Source organism: Rhinopithecus bieti, unplaced genomic scaffold (assembly GCF_001698545.2).
Source record: "Rhinopithecus bieti isolate Rb0 unplaced genomic scaffold, ASM169854v2 scaffold_76666, whole genome shotgun sequence".
Taxonomy (NCBI): Eukaryota; Metazoa; Chordata; class Mammalia; order Primates; family Cercopithecidae; genus Rhinopithecus; species Rhinopithecus bieti.
The window spans coordinates 1,639,931-1,654,503 of NW_016829831.1; the positions used below are offsets into that span (position 1 = coordinate 1,639,931).

Consider the following 14,573-nt stretch of genomic DNA (forward strand, 5'->3'; position numbering starts at 1 on the left):
TTTTTTTTTTTTTTTTTGTTTAGAACCATCTGCACATGATTTAGGCAACCTGGTACACAGAAAAATGACTGAGTTCTTGGCCAGGACCCCCCACCCCAAATCCAAAGAAACAAAATGGGACCCCTTAACCCACCCCACCCCATCTCCCAAGCCCCACCCACAAAAAAGTTATCCTAGTAACTGTGTCTTTCACATTTTATAAATATTAACTTCTTAAACCTGCATCTTCTTCTTTGTCCACATATTGTCACATTACAAAAAAGAAATGTCAATTAAATACACTGTTAATGTTACTATATTAAATCTGCTCTCTGCTTCAGCACTCTGCTCCTTTTACCACCACTTCTCACCTCCTTGTGCCCACTGCCAATAAAACCAATGGCATGTTCATCGTCGCCACTGTCAGACACCCACAAGACAGAGTCATTCAGAGACAAGGAATTCTGGAGCTGGAGGAAAGGTGTTTGCTTTCCAGTATGATGCTCAATCCCAAACACTTATAGCACCTGATGGTAGAATCTGAACAGCACCAGCTGCATTGCAGCCTTGATTTATTTTGGAGTAAGAAAAAAAAAAAAAAAAAAAAAAAAAAAGAATGGGGATAAACTGGTAAAACAGGAACAGGAAGGAGGGGAGAGAACCCAACACATGAGGTCTGCACACACAGCTGTCCTGGTTGCCCTCGGTGCAGCTCCAAGCTCCAGTTAGAAGGAATCCCAAGTTCTCAGGATCTTGAAGACTCTGGAGGCCAGTAACCCCTGTATCGCACTGCTTCTACCAGCTCAGAAGAGAAGTCCTGCCTAAGGTCATGAAATAAACCTGACTGCTGCCACCAGACCGAACAGAGGCAAAGAACACCTGCAAAAGCCAGAAAAGAGAGGGCATGGTTACCATGGTCATGCAGCACTTCCAGCCAGGGAATCTAAGCCACCATCATCCTCAACACTGTACCAGAAGCTGACACCCCCAAAGAGCCTTTTCAAAAGAAACTCTGAGGCCGGGCGCGGTGACTCAGACCTGTAATCCCAGCACTTTGAGAGGCCAGGAGTTCCAGACTGGTCTGGCCAACATGATGAAACCCGTCTCTACTAAAAACACCATGTGGTGGCACACACCTGTAATCCCAGCTACTCAGGAGGCTGAGGCATGAGAATCAATCACTTCAACCCAGGAGATGGAGGCTGCAGTGAGCCAAGATCACACCACTGCACTCCAGCCTGGGCAACAAAGGGAAACTCTATCTCAAAAAAAAAAAAAAAAAAAGACCGGGCGCAGTGGCTCACGCCCGTAATCCCAGCACTTTGGGAGGCCAAGATAGGTGGCTCATCATGCGGTCAGGAGTTCAAGACTAGCCTGGCCAAGATGGTGAAACCCCGTCTCTACTAAAAATACAAAAAATTAGCCAGGCATGGTGGTGGGTGCCTGTAATCCCAGCTACTCAGGAGGCTGAGGCAGAGAATTGCTTGAACCCAGGAGGCAGAGGCTGCAGTGAGCTGAGATCACACCACTGCACTCCAGCCCGGGCAACAGAGCAAGACTCCATCATCAAAACAACCAACCAACCAACCCACAAAAACCTCTGGGGCAATTATGAATTTATACTTTGTAAGGAGTGACCATCTGCAGCCAATTTTTATTACAACTCAGGCTTGTTACTACTAACTCCTTATACATTGGCATATTGTGAGAACACAAAGAAAAAAATGGATGTTTCTGAAGAGTTATTTCTTTCTGCTTCTACTGTTAACATCTTCTAATAAATAAATGTCTTTAAAAAACACAATGAGCAACAGGGAACACTCCTTAACAACGAATTTCTTTTTAAAAATCAACAAAAAAATGTATTAATTCTTCATATAATCCATAAAGTAATAGAATTTTTGTGCCTTTTATTAATAAATCTTAAAGGACATGACATGCATGATAAAAATATTTAAGTGCCTGATATTCGAAGAATGTTATAGTTGCAGCTACGGTAAACATACTTAGGAAAGTATAGGCCAACCAGCTGACAAAATCCTGGATTAGGTCTGAGCTATAGAGATTTTCAAGGTCACAGATTTGGGAGATAATCTGTAGGCAAAACTCCACTTGAAACTGAGTTGTAGGGTTGCAGAAGACACTGGGTAGGGGTGAAGCAACTTTGTGTTTGGGATGTATTGGGCAAGCAGGACCAGCTGCCAAGGACAGATGTATAGTTTCTTCTTTCTCACATTAAATGATTAAATGTTTACATCTGAGAACTGGGCTGACTGCTAATCTGTCAATGTGAGGCAAAAGGTGGAAACGTTCTTCAGAGTCAAGTTTCAAAGGTCTGACTGGACAGAAGAAAGAAAGGGTAGGCTTAGTACAAATCAGTTCCACCCTCGATGCCTTCTCCCTTGGCAAACAGGGATGGGTCAACGCCCCTGGCCATCTACCTGCTCCACTCCAAAGCCAGTTTGAAAGGGACTTCCTGGGAGGAAGCTGCCACAGGAATCGTCCCTGGAGTGATATGGCCAGTTCTGAAAAGCAAAGGGGGTGTGATGCCATGGCGTCTCAGATGCAGGAGGTCATGTTATGTCTGCATAAGATGATTTTTACTGTGAAACATTTCTGACATGCAAACCTAGGAAGCAATTTCATCACTCACAGACTAACAAGGGGCATCTTCTTGACACACATCAGGCGAGAGGAACCTTTCGATGTAGGCAAATCGCACGGTGGTTCCTTCCACTCACAAAAGAATTTCAGTCAACTAAACTGGCAGCTTTTATCTTCCCTATCTCTAAACTAATTGTTATGGCCTAGACAGGTCATCTAATAGAGTTAAAAATATATACACAAAGCAAAACCCAAATATGTTAATTTTACAGAGGAAAATATCTGTATCCCCTCATAGCAAAAGCAAAACATACCCCAATCCTCACAAACATGACTAAAAGCAAAGTTTAAAAGTTCCTTGATTATTTTATCAAAACTCCAAGGAAATTAATAATCAAACTCCATGCAAAACAAGTCATTACTAAGACAGAGTAACTAAAAAGAATCCATAACAAAACCATTACCTTGTCATTGCGTTCACACAAGAATTTTAGTCTTTGAGCCCTTTTGTGCATGAACACACCATCCAAGTGCCCAGTTTCCACAGATCGGATCTCTATGGCCTTCTCTCCCCAGCCCATTGTCTGATTGGATCGAATATATGCTTTTGGGGAGGGAAAAATTACAAACCATTAAAGATAAGGAAACAGCCCTCAAAAGATGTTGCTTATGTGATAAACAAATATTTTTATACTTTTAAATCTTTTAAAATTTTAAATTTAAATGCCTGGCATTTAAATATTTGTTTTCAAGGAACTCTGCCTTTGTAACCACCTTGTCCATTCTGTGAAAGAGTGACTTGCATCGATGGTTGATCTATTTCATTTTCCTTAGGCCTTTCATGCCTATCTAGAAAAATGACCCACTGAGTTTAGAGTTTAGTGCACAGATTTTTATCAATCCAATCACGAGAAAAGGCAGGGAAGAGAAACGATGAGTGACCAGAGACAGTGACTTAACTACAATAAAACCAAAATAGTTTTGGAATAGAAACCCATGAAAATGTCAAATATCAGTCTTTATTACCGAATGCAAACTAGAAAACTACGCACAAGGCTGTTTGTAGTTACGGTTCTACCATTCTCAAGTGCAAATAATTTCCCTTTCTCTCCGTCTCCCTTTACCAATTCGTTACCCATTCTCTGTCTCCCTTTACAAAGTGGTCAACAAAAACATGTCCGATTTTCCTCTGGATGTTGTAAGGATTAAATGAGAGATTATGATAACAGGATTTTTAAAGTATAAAACAATTTCTTGGATTTTGTTGTAAAATAGACCTATGACTATTTCCACGGCCTACAATCTAACTTTCCACCATCTACTGCCAACCACTCTGTTCAATGGTAGCCAAAAGGTCTGAAGGACATATAAAATCAGCATGATAAATACATGCAGTCTCAGACACAGCTCCACTTTCACAAACGCTGCCTTCCCCAAGTTCTCCATACCTACTGACGTGGGCATCTCTCCCCATTGTAGAACGCTGCCTCCCCCAAGTTCTCCATACCTACTGACGTGGGCATCTCTCCCCATTGTAGAACGCTGCCTTCCCCAAGTTCTCCATACCTACTGACGTGGGCATCTCTCCCCATTGTAGAACGCTGCCTCCCCCAAGTTCTCCATACCTACTGACGTGGGCATCTCTCCCCATTGTAGAACGCTGCCTCCCCCAAGCTCTCCATACCTACTGACGTGGGCATCTCTCCCCATTGTAGAACGCTGCCTCCCCCAAGCTCTCCATACCTACTGACGTGGGCATCTCTCCCCATTGTAGAACGACATCCTTGGTGATCCTTCCATATGTGTTTACATAAACCCCCTCATCTTCATAGCACACCAAAAGCTCCATTCCATCTGTATTGGGGAGGATGATGATTGCATGGGGTTTGATGCTACACTGGATCTAGAGAACAGGAACAAAGGACAGGGAAGAATGTCTGTGGTTATTTCCAGCCCTGTGAAAGTGCTCAGTAAGACTCTTGGTGAATGCACTGGTACCATATCCCTGGTGATAAATACAGCAATTAGATAACATTTTAGAATATTCATGCAATATATATCCCCAAGTCTGCTTTTTCCCAGCAATATACTCTACTGACTCACATCTCCTGAGGCCCATGGAACATATTTGGATGCTGGGCTCCAATTGAGAACCACTCCCAACCCAGGGATGTTCTGGCCTGCCAGCAACTGCCCCAAATCCATCCCATGTTAGTCAAAGCAAGGGCTAAGAGGTTTTCACAAGGGCTCCACAGAGCCAGGAAGGTGGATTTCCACTTGTCTAAGAGCATGGAGCTACTGAAAATTGCTTATCATTTAAATACTCACCCCCACACCAAGGGGAAATGAAGAATCCCTGCTCGTGTTAGTTCACTAAGCAGAGTAAAGAAAAAAGTCAAAACAAAATGAAGCCAGTCAACCAACCATAGAGTGTGGGTTCTTTCTTACGTGTGTTGGTAGATAAATGTCATAGACTGATCCGGAATCCACATCAACAGCATGGAATCCAGCACAGGATCCATAGATCACTTTCAACCTCTGGCCTTCCTCAACAGTGAGATCCACCAGTAATGGCTTATGTACCAATTCTCCAAATGACTGCAAAGAAGCCATAAGAGAGAAATGAGAAGATGAAGGAGAACTTACTTCTAACAGATCAAACTAGAGAAGACCCAACATACTCAGTTATTCAATTACTGAGCCACACTGGCAACAACCGTAAGGCAACAATACTCTACAAAATTAGTCTTTATTATGTTTTTGCCTGTTAATTAGCATCTGGAAGACACTTCTTCCAGAAGTTATGTTCCAAATCTCCCTATCCAGACCAAGATTTCTGCTCTGTCACTTACTGTGCTGTTGGCTGCCTTGATCAGAAAAGCATGCACAGTAAAATAGCAAGGACTTTCCTAAGCATACTACTCAACTATTCAAATGCACAGGAGAGTGACAGGAGTTGTAGGAGTCACACACTGAAAACTGTATCACTATTACCATACTAATCTCTATTTGAACTATAAAGATCTCTAATTTTCTGACTAGACTAAAATGGTGAAAAGGCTGTATGTGCTACAACAGCTTGGATTGTGCTGGTGGTCTCCGTTTTTCACTGACATCACTACCCACAGTTCACGAGACTAGGATAATGAAACAGCAGCTTTAAATCAGGTAATATGTATAAAACCAACTAGTACGGTACCTGGTATATAAAGAATATCAAGGTCAGATCTCAGAAGATAATGTAACTGTATAACCAATTATCTTTATTCAGTAACACTTGGATTTATTTTTTAAGCAAATATTGTAACTCCATTTATCCTGCTTCACTGGGAAATCAAGCACTAGGCAATCCAAAAATATAAGTTTTCCAAATAAAATGAAACTTACCCCTTCAATAAAATAAAATAAAATAAAATAACTATTCTAAAAAGCCAATCACCAGGCAATGTGAGGTATATTTGTAAATTCCATGAGTGTTTTTGTGAACTCACAAATGAAAACAGTCGTAATTTTAACACTAAGTACTCCATCATTTACTTTCCTAAAACTGTATACATGCAAAATGGCAAAAACATCTTAATTTATACATGAGTTCAGATGTTATACCTGAGTTTTTTATTTAAACAAAATGGAATCATATGAAATATTTTAACATTTTCACTTACTATATAATGTTCTTTGTCATTAGAATTTCTGTAATTTAATTTTTAATTAGTATTTTATGAACAGATATACCTTAAAACTGTCCGTCAGACACAGTTTTGTTATCAAAAACACATCTAAATCTTTATACGCATCCATGACTCAGGTGAAGGTCACCTTTTTAACTGGAGGGTGGAAGTGCTGTTCTCTTTTCCTCTGTTACCACATTGCCAGATCAATTAAAGTGTCTACCCAACATTTACCTCTCTCTCCTCACTCTGTGGGCTTAGAAAGCAGATTAACTAAGCTTATTACATTACATTATATTAGAAATGGTTTCTTATGATAAAGTTATATGCTATATTAGCACATAGCTTTTATATTAGCCATTTTAACAGTTCAGACTTTTTAAACGTATTCCCTGACTCTTGGTTGCAGCTTGCATGGCCAATACTATTTTTAAATTCACTTGATGTTGTTACCTTAAAGGCCATAAATTTGTGATATGGCTTTGGTGCCCACGCATAGACTTCCACAGAACTCTTCAAAGCAATCACCAGAAATTTGATTCTTTCATATTTTACTGAAAAACAGTAAATAAAAAAGCAAGAGAAGCACAGTCAGTATCAACATAGCCCTCTAAACTGTTTTAGCTGTCTTCTGCAAACTTTATAAATATGCCTTCTATTTATTCCTCCAAACAAGCAGGGGAAAAATTCAGAGACAGATCACACCTCATAGTTTCCTTTTCCAACTCTTTAATGTAGTTTGACCATCAATGAGTACTTTCACTAATGATCCCCATCTTCTTAGAAGATTCCAAGATATTTTATAATCAAGGACAATGCCAGGTATACCACCCTAAAGTCTTCAAGGGCTCAGTATCACTCCAAATGAATAACAACATGATTAATCAGCCAAGAGACTTCTGAAACATACAGAGAGACCGAGGTACTCCTTACAACTTTCTCTAGTCCTGCATGGGGCTCACACAGACTGAGGAAGAAAAAAGGCTTATACTAAAATATTCAGGAGTCTTGGATTCTACCAACAGAAGTATCTGTGCACAAGTCCAAGTATCACTAAGACCATTTCCTGATCTACAGAAGGAGAAAAACTGCCTCCTTCCCATAGCTATTTTGGTGCCCTTACTGCCAGGCACCTCTGACAAAACAGGTACTCCCAGGGGTCCCTGAGTACATGTGACTTACTAATGCAGATCCGTGATTTCTTTACAAGCTGACATCACACCACTACTTGATTCCTTCTTTGCGCATGAAAGAGAACTTGTTAACTGATAACTCCCCTTGTCAAACTCTACATATTACCACTGTTTAAATAAATCAATAAACGAACATTAAGACACAAAGGTTTCTAAGAGTTTGACTAAAACCAGTACTGTTTCTTAGACATCTGCGATGACAGAAATTCTCTGAATCTGTACTGCTAATATGATAACCACTACACACATGGGGCTATTGGACACTCAGAATGTACTAATGATATTGAGGAGCTAAATTTAAAGGTTTACTTAATTTTTATTAATTTAATATACATTTAAATAGCTCCCTGTTCTTGGTGGCAACCATAATGACAATGAACGAATGATATTATCCACACTTACTTCCTGAAAATACTTATGATTCATTCTGTACGAGTGACAGGCGAAAAGACTACTGTTTTGTTCTGGGGAGAAGCCCAACAGACTTTTAACACATCTGCCTCTTGCTCCCCCTGTAGGATAATCTATTCATGTGCATTTCATCTGTTACGAGCTGTTTCATTACATTTAGCCTTAGATGATTTTAGTTATACCTCAACACATAAAAATACTTTCCATAAACACAGAAAATCCTAATCCTAAAATCTATCCTAAGCAGACAGTTCTACTTTCCCGTATCATCAGAATCATTTGAGATACTGAGGCAGCTCCCACAATCACCATTAACCAATGAGCTGAGGGGTGCAGACAGACTACACGAACAAGGCAATGCCAAGCATGACAACATCCCCGGGAACAGAGGAACTGATGATGTACAGATTTTCATCAACATAGAAAAAAGAAAACACGCAAGCAGAAACATTCAATAGGTCCGTAACATTAATCAGTTTTAGGTATACAGAAAAACTTCCTGTTTAAATTCTGTTAACAATATCACATCTTTCCCATAAAACTTTAATTTAGCTAAGGTCCATTTTTTCTCCCGTATGTCTAACATTTGTCCCAGTATTTTGGTTTTTTCCTATGTAAAAAAAAAAAAAAAAAAAAAAATTGTTTTGATTAGCTGGGCATGGTGGCAGGTGCCTGCAATCCCAACTACTCAGCAGGCTGAGGCAGGAGAATTGCTTAAACCCGGGAGGTGGAGGTTGCAGTGAGCTGAGATCGCACCATTGCACTCCAGACTGGGCAACAAGAGCAAAACTCCATCTCCAAAAAAAAAAAAAAGTTTTGGTTTTGTTCTTGTGAGATTTTACTTCATGAGAATCACTGCTTCATGCCAAGGAGAAAAAAACAATACAATTGCCATAAAACACTGACTGGCCAGCTGGGCTCACTTACTAGTGAGGAGCACAGTAGCTGTGTACAGGCACTTAATTCAAAATGGCAGGCCATAAGCCCTGGAGTCAAACTCTCAAACACTCTTATCAGTGCCTGCCAAGGACCTTCAGACCTCTAAGTGGAGAATAAGCCTGGCATGTAAAAAAGGACTCAAGTCAGCTGGCTTCCACTGGCAAGATTTCCTTAAAGAGGGTACCGTGAACCACATCTTACAGAGGACAAGAATGTGGACTGTCAAAGAGGAGGAGTGGAAAGACTCTCACAAGATGAACAGCGTAGGGGAGACTGAGGGCGGAGTGACTTGCAGGGACGGACTCTGTTATGCATATAGGTACACACAGGGAATAAGACAATGTCTAGATGAGACATCAAGATTAGAATGTGCCTTGGAAACAGAACACCAGAAATGATCCACGTATTTCAGAAACAAGTCTATTACTACAAACTTCAAAAAACCCCGTGAAAATTTAAAGTTTAAAATTCAAACTGAACTCTAATTAAACTCTGGAAAAACAAAATATGACGCTTCTAGAACTTACCAACTTTATAATGTACACATCCTTCCAAATCCCCTACGGTTGTCCATCCCTGCTTCTTCTCAACTTCTGGATCATTGTGAAGTATTTTATTTCTTAACCAGGACAAATAGTAGACACGTAACTTATCCTTTTTGCCTAGCAAAACAAATATAAATATTTTACATGCATATTCAGAAGTAGGTCTCATCATTAATAACAATAGTAACCAAAAGAAACTTCTACAAAGAGTAAATATCATTTCCTCCAAGAAAACCCCTTTGTATCAAAGTTTTACTAGAAACTCAATTCAAGTTGCTCAGATGGACTTTTGAAATCCCTACAGAATTATCACTGGGTACAGGCCTGGGCTAGAGGGAAAGTTTTTAAAAAATAATAAATGCACTTATGTAGATGGGTAGTATCAATAAACTACAAAGTAATACAAATATCTGCATAATACAACCAATAAAGCTTATAAGATGCTTTCACATGTACTATGCCATCTGATTCTCAAAACCCTCTAGAGTAGCTACTATCTCCCATTTGACAGATGAGCACAAGGGTTAAATCAATCACTTAATGCCAGCACTTAAACCCAGTGAAAGGCGAGTCACAAGTTGGAGATGTGTACCACAGAAACAGCTGACAAGGGAGCCATATCCAGAATATGTAAAGAACTCTTACAAATCCAATAGAACAGGAGATAACCCAATAGAAAAACTGGACCTGCCACTGTAACCGGAACTTCGCAAAAGAAGTGATCTCAGAGACCACAAAAAGATGCTCGTTCTCAACAGTAATAACGTGTGTTAAAACAATAATGAGATGATTTCATACACCTAGTGGAATGTCTAGAATTTAAAAGACTGACAATATCAAATGTAGGCAAGGTGTGGAACAACTAGAAACTTCAGAAACTAGTGTTGCAAACTGTTAGAACTGCTTTTGTAAGTTTGGCATTATCTATTAAAATAGGACATGTGCATATCTTACATATGATCTGGTAATCTCTCTCCTAATGTAAGTGTATGTGTATGCCCCCAAGTACACCAACAGGAATGTTCATAGCAGCATGGTTCCTAATAGCCCCAAACAGGAAACATTAATGTCTGAATGGAGAGTAAAATGAGTAGATACATTGTGGTGTAGTCATCTAAAGAAACAAAGAGAAACTACAGCTACAAGCAACAACAACAAAAACGATGGTGGGCAAAGCCAGCCACATACTCACATCAACAAGCTAAGAAGAAAAATCATATGATCATATCAACAGATGCAGAAAACATTTGACAAAACCCAACACCTACTCATAATAAAAACTTTCAGGAAAATAGGAATAGAGGGGGAACTGCCTCAATTTGATAAGAAACATCTACCATAAAACCTTACTGCTAATGCCATACACAATGGCAAGAAACTAGATGCTTTCCTTACAAGATAGAGAACAAGGTCAAGATTTTCCTTCTCATAACTCCTAGTAAATGTTATATTGGGTGTCCTAGCTAATGCAATTAGAAAAAAAAGGGAAATAAAAGGTACAAGGACTGGGAAGGAAGAAATAAAACTGTCTTTCTTCACAGAAGACATGATTGTCTACATAGAAAATCCTGAAGAACCAGTAAAAAAAAAAATCCAAAACCAACCAACCAACCAAAAACCCTGCTGGAACTAACAAGCAATTATAGCAAGAATTATAGCAAGGTTGCAGGATACAAGCCTAATAAAATAAAAAGGTAGGTCACTTTCCTGTATTTCCTGTTTACCAGCAACAAATCATTAGAATTTGAAATTAAGACTACAACACCATTTATACTAGTACTTAAAAAAACAAAATGGGTACAATAAATCTAATAAAATTAGTCCTTCGCTAGTTTTCTTTAAGGAAAACTGCAAATTCTGATGAAATCAAAGAAGAACTAAATAAATGGAGAGAGATTTCCATCTTAATGGATACAAGATTCAATATTGTCAAGACATCAGTTCTTCCCAACTTGATCCATAGAGTCAATGCAATTCTAATCAAAATCCCAAGTTATTATGTATATATCAATAAGCTGACTCTAGAAGCAAAAGACCCAACACAATCAACACAACATTTAAAAAGAACAAAGTTGAAAGACTGACAATACCTGACTTCAAGATTTACTATAAATCTACAGTAATCAACACAGTGTGGTTATTAGCACCAAAAGAGACAAATGCATAAATGGAAAAAAAAAATAGATCCCAGAAATAGAACTATACGCCAGGTGCGGTGGCTCATGCCTGTAATCCCAGTACTTTGTGGGGCAGAGGTGGGCGGATCATGAGGTCAGGAGTTCGAGACCAGCCTGACCAACATGGTGAAACCCCATCTCTACTAAAAATACAAAAATTAGCCAGGCGTGGTGGCACATGCCTGTAATCCCAGCTACTCGGGAGGCTGAGGCAGAAGAATCGCTTGAACCTGGGAGGCGGAGGTTGTGGTGAACCGAGATCTTGCCAATGCACTCCAGCCTGGATGACAGATCAAGACTCCATCTCAGAAAAAAAAAAAAAAAAAGAAAGAAACAGACAGAACTATACAAATATAGTAGTAATCTTTGACAAAGGAGTATAAGCAATTCAATGGAGAAAGGCTGGTCTTTTTAACGAATGCTGCTGCAACAACTAGATACCCACATGCAGAAGAAAACACCACTACACAAACTTTGAAACTTTCGCAAAAATCACTTCAAAATGGATCGTGGACCTACATGTGAAACACAAAGCTATAAAGCAGATTCTAGAAGGTAACAGAAGAAAATCCAAGGGACTCTGAATTTGGCAATGACTTTTTAGACACAATACCAGAAGCACAATTCATGAAAGAAAAAGCTAGTAAGTTGGACTTCACTAAAATTAAAACTTCACTTCTGTAAAAGACATCATTTCACAGCATGAATAAGCAAGCCACAAACGGGCAGAAAGTATTTGCAAAACACATACCTGACAAGAGACTGAAATCCAAAATAAAACTCAACAATAAGAGAGCAACAATCCAATTACAAAATGGATTAAAGATAGAAGAAATACCTCACGAGAAGATATACATAGGAGATGTACCATACGTCACTAGGAAATTGCAAATTAAAGTGAGATACGCCTATTAATTCCTACACCTCTTCAGAATGGCTAAACTGCACAATACTGAAAAAACGTTTAGAAAAGTCTCCAAAAAAAAAAAAAAGAAAAGAAACAGCCGTCACTAGAACACATACTGTTTTATCATTATATAAAATTAGTTCAATGAAGGCAAAATCAACCTAACGTGTTCAAAGTCTGAACAGTGCTTGCCTCTGGGGGCAGTCCCTGGGTGGCTTCACAGGGCAGTTTTGGGGTGCTGGCAATGTTCCATGTCTTCAGCAGGGTGGGGCTATCTGGATGGATTCTGCGTGTGACAGCTCATTGAGCTGTATGCTTATCTGTACTTCCTGTGTATGTCATACTTCAGTATAATCCTTTTAACTTTTGGGGAATTGTTTGCAGGAAAATATTCAATATATGCTAAGAGAAGAAAAAGACCACATAGTTTTACATATAATGTTTTGTTTCCATCCTGTGAGATATATTTACAGAAAAGAGGAGAGGGAAACACAAAATGTTAGTAAGAGTTAGCTCTGAGATTGGGGTGACATGTTGTTTTAGTCTTCCTAAGTGTTTTCTATTTTTGAAGCTTCCTACAATTGACATGTACTACATTTATGATTGTGAAAACCATTAAAAGCTAATAAGAAAGGAAAAAAACCCAGAAAAGTAGAACAAAAAAAATGATTACTGGTATCAGCTGATCATAATTGTTAACTTTTTTTTTTTTGAGACAGGATCTCACTCTGTCACCCAGGCTGGAGTGCAGTGGTGCTATCACAGCTCACTGCAGCCTCAACATCCCCGGCAAAAGCAATCCTCCTGCTCTGGCCTCTCAAATTGCTGGGATTACAGGCATACAACGCCGCACCTGGTCTCAGCTGATTACTGATCCCCATGAACTGTCTAGTTTCACTGGATCACTAAATGCAGATTTGTTTTCTCCAACTTAAATAACTACCAGCCATCAGCACTCTAGTTTTAAATGCCTGTTTCCTCATTTAAGTATAAATAGTGAAATTTTTGCATTTCAAGAAACTCCTTAACAACCAAAAGCATATATGAGAAATAAAATAACTACAAGCAAATATGTTACATAACAAGCTTGTACTAACAAGCAGATAATTAAATCAAAATTATTGGTGGTATCATAGGTGATTATAATATCGTAAGTGACTGTAAGTGGTGGTATACAAGACCCATTTAAAGTCTTGTAATTTTGCATACCATTTGACCAAGCAAAAACACTAATTATTAGGAAATTATGATCTATGCAACATGGTATGTGCCTAAAGGTTAAGTAAGCTACCAGGATATCCGTGAAAAATGTTCACATGAAGGAAAAAAAAAGGGAATATACCCAAAGGGCAACAAGAGAAGATAAGTAAATACATTTTAATATATCTATGCAAGGAAACATCCTGTGGTCATATAAAATGGAGGCCATGGAAGGATGTTCAATGGCATGGAGAAAGCAGACTACATGTTTGGGACAATCAGGCCTGGATGGGATACACCCAAACTTGAGGACAGAGGTTGCCATGGACAGGCAGAGGGGGGAGGAACAGGGATGCTGACCGTATGTACAACATGTACAATACTGCAACAACTGTTCAAACCAGCGAGTTATAGTTAGTACGTGGGTGCCATTATTCCTATTATCCCCTGTATGTTTGAAATATTGTATAACCATTTTTATGCAGATTTTTTCCCTTAAGTGTATAGTGAGTGTGATGTATGCTTAAAAGACTGGACGTTAAAAACTTACAAAAGTTAAAAGATATGATTTCTGGATGATTCTACTTTTATTTCTCCAGTGGTTTTCCTGTAGTAGTTTATATTATACAAGTTATACTAAGAAAAATGCTCTTCTTAAAAATTGGCCTGGCGTGATGGCTTGCGCCTGTAATCCCAGCATTTTGGGAGGCCAAGGTGGGTGGATCACAAGGTCAGGAGATCGAGACCATCCTGGCTAACATGGTGAAACCCAGTGTCTACTAAAAATACAAAAAATTAGCTGGGCGTGGTGGCAGCGCCTGTAGTCCCAGCTACTCGGGATGCTAAGGCAGGAGAATGGCATGAACCCGGGAGGTGGAGCTTGCTGAGTGGAGATCGTGCCAATGCACTACAACCTGGGCGACAGAGCGAGACTCTGTCTCAAAATA

The 14,573-nt window shown here is 39.3% G+C and overlaps 1 protein-coding gene across 36 annotated transcripts in view; it reads right to left on the reverse strand.

Annotated features, from left to right (window-relative positions):
• Positions 1 to 14,573, reverse strand: part of MAP4K4 (mitogen-activated protein kinase kinase kinase kinase 4) — a 202,435-nt gene continuing 187,862 nt past the window's right edge. For 23 of the 36 annotated variants that reach the window (XM_017864979.1, XM_017864974.1, XM_017864975.1 and 20 more), the window contains 6 exons: positions 9,325 to 9,459; positions 6,708 to 6,808; positions 5,008 to 5,181; positions 4,327 to 4,486; positions 3,048 to 3,187; positions 1 to 858 (listed from right to left, as the gene is read on the reverse strand). In XM_017864979.1, coding sequence (XP_017720468.1) covers positions 775 to 858; positions 3,048 to 3,187; positions 4,327 to 4,486; positions 5,008 to 5,181; positions 6,708 to 6,808; positions 9,325 to 9,459 — 794 coding nt within the window. In that variant the 3' untranslated portion in view covers positions 1 to 774. The remainder of the gene's footprint in view (positions 859 to 3,047; positions 3,188 to 4,326; positions 4,487 to 5,007; positions 5,182 to 6,707; positions 6,809 to 9,324; positions 9,460 to 14,573) is intronic. The other 13 variants (XM_017864965.1, XM_017864981.1, XM_017864972.1 and 10 more) reach the window with 1 other exon arrangement.